The 6,000-nt window shown below is 37.7% G+C and overlaps 1 protein-coding gene across 1 annotated transcript in view; it reads left to right on the top strand.

Annotated features, from left to right (window-relative positions):
- COL24A1 (collagen type XXIV alpha 1 chain) overlaps positions 1-6,000 on the top strand; it is a 358,042-nt gene that overhangs the window by 327,367 nt on the left and 24,675 nt on the right. Inside the window, exons 53-54 of the mRNA XM_081817091.1 lie at positions 511-546; positions 643-669. Of these exons, the coding sequence (XP_081673217.1) occupies positions 511-546; positions 643-669 (63 nt within the window). The remainder of the gene's footprint in view (positions 1-510; positions 547-642; positions 670-6,000) is intronic.

Raw genomic sequence — 6,000 nt, 5'->3', positions numbered from 1 at the left:
CCCACACAAACATTCAGTGTATAACACATGATTAACACTAAACTACGACAGTTGCTGTGAAGACGGAGAAGTAGTATTTTGGAGAGATTTGGAGGTCAATTCAATAGTAGTAGGTAGCCAAATTATAGGTGGATGTTGATGGAAAAGGAGGTGTCTAAGAACATGAAAGTTTCCATCTTTGCTGATAAGGTGGATGGTAGATAGAAATAACAGGAAAAACATACTTAAGCAGTATTAACTTTTTTAAATGTTACATTTATAATTGTTTATTAAAACGAATAAATTCAGTTCCTAGTAATATCAATAAAACATGAAATATCCAGCTTGTTCATGAATGTGTGTGAAAGTTGAATAAAAAGAGCATATAACTTCAATATAGTAAAGCAACTTTGAATCTTATGACCTGCCTCACAGGAAAGGCAGTGGTAGAGGTTGAATCTTAGTTGTCTTGTTTATACCAAACTGAAAGCATAAGATATACATACTGTGCTTTGTCTCCATTTTTTCTAGGGTCCCCAAGGGCCAAGAGGTCAACCAGGGCCTCCAGTGAGTTTATTTACATTTATATCTGTTTACATTGATGCTTATATGCTTGCCTGGTTTGAGATCTCTACTGAAAAATTAAAATTTGTTATGTTATAGGGTCCACCTGGAGCACCAGGCCCAAGGGTAAGTTTTCTTGGTTTTGTTTACTTTATCTTAGTATATTACATTAAAGCTTTTTAAAGCTTCTTCTAATTCCCTGTTAAAAGGTGTTTCTCCTCCCTACCTCTGTTCTTTTTTTTTTTTTTTTTAAAGATTTTATTTATTTATTTGACAGAGAGAGACACAGCGAAAGAGGGAACACAAGCAGAGGGAGTGGGAGAGGGAGAAGCAGGCTTCCCACGGAGCAGGGAGCGCGATGCGGGGCTCGATCTCAGGACCCTGGGATCATGACCTGAGCCGAAGGCAGGCGCTTAACGACTGAGCCACTCAGGCGCCCCCCTACCTCTGTTCTTTTTGCTAATCCGATATAGAGTCTTCCCAACTACAGTAACAAAATCTAAACCCCAGACTTCTTGTCTATAAAATGGGAATGGTCTCTTACTTTCTTGGGTGGATTTGAGTTTTTATTTTACTTTTTTAACATTTGTTTATTTATTTGAGAGAGAGAGAGTGGTAGGGGGCAGAAGGAGACAGAGAATCTTAAGCAGACTCCCCACTGAGGGGGGGAGCCCAACCCGGGGCTCAATCCCATGACCCTGGGATCATGACCTGAGCTAAAATCAAGAGTTGGATGCTCAGCCAACTGAAGTACCCAGGTGTCCCATGAGTTTTAAATAAGAAGTAAAGCACACAGCACAGTACCTGACATAATAGGTGCTCAAAAAAATACGAACTCCTTCCATTTCTCCCTGCTTCTGAGTTCTGGCTCTCCTTTTTTAAATGTTCTTTTTCTACCAAACAGTAACCCACTTCTTAGGCCTTACGTGAATCCTTCTCAGTTGCTGGTGGCTGTAGAAGCCCTCAGATTTATGTATTTGCTTGTTACCTATGACAACCCAGAGCTCTCTACCCTTATCTTTTTTCTTTTTTTTTTCTATCCTTATCTTTGAAGCAATGTTTCTGTTGCCTCATTCTCAGCTGTTATCTCCTGGACTCTAAAGTTCCAAGTTTGGTTCCCCACATGCTTTGAATTCACTCTCATACTCAATAATCTATTTGTCTTCCTTTTTCCTGCAAGAGGTCTCCTTCCATCCCCAACCTTCACCCCTGCCCCACTCTTACAGCAGCCTGGTCAAATACAATGGTCCTTGTTCAGATTTCCTGCCTAAAAAAGATCCACCATTGGCTGTATTATCCTAAACAAGGCCTAGTCCTATGCTTTCTGCCTTACTTATTTCTACATGCTGCTCTAGTATTGTTTGGATCTTTGACAGTTCTAGCAGGTGGATCACTGTGGTCTATTCTCAGCAGGCCAGAAATGCTTCATTCCTTTTAGCTTTTCATCAGGGCAAAGAATAACTCTCAAGCAAGAGGCCACAGGAAGATTATATCCTTGGAAACAGGAGTTTCATTGCCCATGATTTTTAAAAATTACTCCCCGTTTCTGGCCATCTGACTGGGGGATTGAAACCTTCCCTGGCATGAGCATCAGTAGGAATGCCTGTCTCTAATCTTAAAGTATTCTCTACTTCTGGTCCTCCTTCCCTGCTAGCTCTCCACAAAGCATGGGTTACAAATACCTTCATCAGTTTTCTTCTCACTTTATAATGACTTTGATATAAGTCCTAAAAGATCACTGGCAAATTAGAGGTGTTTAGTGAAAGTTTTCACACTGAAATACCAAACTTTGTGGCACCATAGCCCTGTCTCACTTGAAAAATGTTTGTATGTGTTCCTATACAGCCAAAATGAAGTAGTATGAGAGATTTTTGCTCTGAACAAAACGTGGATAAGAATATATACTTTGAGGAATTATTAGGATTAAATAAGAAAATATATGTGCTTGTCACATTGTAGATACTTAATAAATTTTAGTTTCTTTATTTCCTTCTTTTCTTCCTTTCTTTCCTTTTTGTCTTCCTTCCTCTTGGTCAGTATGAAAGCTAGTTTCCTTATATTATCTTCCTGGGACTTGCACAGGCCATGGTAGGAAGGCGGCAGTGTAACCCTGAGAAGGAGTCTAAATGTCAATGAGAAAATACCTATATATTTTTTCTAAGGTCAACTTATGATCATATCTTCTTTGAAATTCTTCCTAATTCCTTCTCATCACACTGCAAGGTAGAACTTCCCCTTCGTATTGATAATCATTTTCATGCCAGTCTCTTTCTATTATGAGATTGTGAACTCTCTATTTTTTTAATTTCTTTTCCATCCAAGCTTTTAATAAGTGTTGAATGTATGAATAAATGAGTCTAAAAAGCAAGTTGCATCTCTTGGAAAATTTCAGTGGGAATCCTCCAAGATAGAATATTTCACTTGGAGGGAAATAATGTCTAGAATGGAATAGGATCATAGAATTAGAGATAGACGTTCTCTTAGTAATTTATTTAGCCATTATTTGAGACTGACTTGTGACTCATTAGTGATTCTTTTTTCTTAAAAAAGCATTTGACAAAATAATACAACATCCTTTCCTGATTAAAAATCTTCAGGGCGCCTGGGTGGTTCATTCATTAAGCGTCTGCCTTCGGCTCAGGTCGTGGTCCCAGGGTCCTGGGATCGAGCCCCACATCGGGCTCCCTGCTAGGCGGGGAGCCTGCTTCTCCCTCTCCCACTCCCCCTGCTTGTGTTCCCTCTCTCACTGTCTGTCTCTCTCTCTGTCAAATAAATAGAATCTTTAAAATAAATAAATAAATAAAATAAAGCTCTTCAAAGTACAGGGATAGAGGGAACATACCTTAACATCATAAAAGCCATCTATGAAAAGCCCACACGAATATCATTCTCAATGGGGGAAAACTGAGAGCTTTTCTCTTAAAGTCAGGAACACGACAAGGATACCCACTCTAACCATTATTGTTCAACATAGTACTAGAAGTCCTAGCCTCAGCAATCAGACAACAAAAAGAAATAAAAGGCATCCACGTTGGCAAAGAAGAAGTCAAACTCTCTCTCTTCGCAGATGACATGATACTTTATGTGGAAAGCCCAAAAGACTCCATCCCCAAGTTATTAGAACTCATACAGCAATTCGGCAACGTTTCAGGATACAAAATCAATGCACAGAAATCAGTTGCATTTCTATACACTAACAGTGTAACTGAAGAAAGAGAAATTAAGGTATCAATTCCATTTACAACAGCTCCAGAAACCATAAGATACATAGGAATAAACCTAACCAAAGAGGTAAAGGATCTATGCTCTAGAAACTACAGAACACTTATGAAAGAAATTGAGGAAGACACAAAGAGATGGAAAAACATTCCATGCTCATGGATTGGAACAGTTTAGTGAGTCTTATTCAGAATTCTTTCAAAATGAAATTAAATGAAAGAAGAAAAAAATACAGGGAGTGACTGCTTGATGGGTATGAGGTTTCTTTTAGAGGTGATGGAAATATTCCAAAATTAAGTAGTGATAATGGCTACACAACATAGTGAATTACTAAAAGCAACTGAATTGTACACTTTAAAAAATGGTTAAGATGGTGGATTTTATGTGAGTTTTATTTCAATTAAAAAAGCAAAAAAAAATTCAGTATATCAACCCTAGTAAGAATAAATATGGTTTTGTAAAACTTTTCAGTTAAATGTATGTATTTTTGGGTGAGCCTTATCATGAAGTAAAAATATATTTCTTGCTATGGGTCAAGATAAGTTTGAAAACCTCGAATCCAGTTTAACTCCCTTTTCTTAATACCTATGGAAGTAAAGTAACGTGCCCAAGTTCCTAAAGAGGAATAGCTAAAAAGTGTTTCAGGAAAAGGAATATATATTGATGGTGCTTTTGGGTTTGAGGATATTATCACAGTGATGGCCAGACCTCAGCACACATGGTAAAATATTTAGAAACTAACAAATCTACAACAGGCTGTCAAAGTTAACCAAAAATGATTGGTGGGGAGCAGGGAAGAACAAGATGAGTATGTGTGTTAGAGTGGGGGGGTGGAAACAGTAATCATTAAAAATAATTAAATGAGATAAGGAGTATTCAACTGATTTACTCCAATTAGAGGGTCAACTGTGAAACCTGGATTGGTGAATATAGAGGTTGCAGCTGCTGGCATAGTCCTGGTTCCCTAGGACAAGCGGTTTACTTCCACTGTGGAGAGGGGTATGACCTGAAATCAGTTCTTATCCCATCAATGTTTACCCTATCCAGTGATCTTAAGACTTCAGAAACCTTAAAAATAACACTGTTCCTCAAAATACTAGAGTGCTCAGATTAGATCTAAATGTTATTCAAATAAGCTGGGGAAGAATTATGAAGATTTCATTCCCCCAAGGTATAATGAATCCTAATTCCCCTCATTAGTGCCAACAATCTGATTACTTCTTATTCTCTATATTCTATTTTATGTTCATGTTTATAAACTTTAAGGGATTTTCATGTGAGAACGTGTTCTCTCTAACAAGAGCACAAGGAGGGAGCTTCTGCTTTCGGATTCCTTCACTGCACCTAATGAGAGTTTTACACTCAGATGTGGGCACTTAGATTTGCTGAAAGTCTTCCCCCAGCAAATCCTCTTAATAGTCTCTCTCAGCCTGCCCTCACTAAAGACTATCCTTGGGAAAACATTAATAATTTCAACAAATTGAATGCCTACTATGTGCCAGGCATGAGCTAGGCTTTGGGACTATATTGGGAATTATACAAATACGTGTACTGCCAAGAAAATTTATGAGTGACTAAGTGTTATGACATTTCTTTCTAATGCCTATTGGGAGGGGGAATAAAAGCCTTTTTCATTGGGTTAACATTTAAAATTGCTGGTACCTTACTATGCATTCAGAAACATACTCTACACTATTAATCTACTAAAAGCCACTGTGTTCTTCACTGCCACCCATTCACAGAAAATTAAAAAATAGTCATTTTACTTAATAGACATGTAAGTCCTCTGTTGGTGGATGTTTGTTTCCAATCTTTTACTAATACAAACAGTACAAATGTCCAGTCCCCATGCTTATCATTTTGCAGAATATCCATAGGACTAATTCCCAGCAGTGGGATGGTTGAGTGTAAGGGATAATGAGCATATTTATTTATTTGTTTGTTTATTTATTTATTATTGTTGTTAATTTTGGTAAAATATACATAACATAAATTTATCATTTTAACCATTTTAAGTGTACAGTTCAGTAGCATTAAGTACCTTCACGTGTTGTGCAGCCATCTCCACTATCCATCGCCAGAACTTTTTTGCTCTTTCAAAACTGAAGCTCCGTACCCATTAAATAAAAATTCCCCCATTCCTCCTTTCCCAGCATCTGGCAACTACCATTCTACTTTCTGTCTCTATTAATTTGACTACTCCAGGAACATCATGTAAGTGACAGTCATACAGTATTT

Source organism: Leptonychotes weddellii, chromosome 4, assembly GCF_054177405.1.
Source record: "Leptonychotes weddellii isolate Sample4059 chromosome 4, ASM5417740v2, whole genome shotgun sequence".
NCBI lineage: Eukaryota > Metazoa > Chordata > Mammalia > Carnivora > Phocidae > Leptonychotes > Leptonychotes weddellii.
Note: the sequence above shows the minus strand (reverse complement) of the source record. Positions and strands in the feature narration are given on the sequence as shown.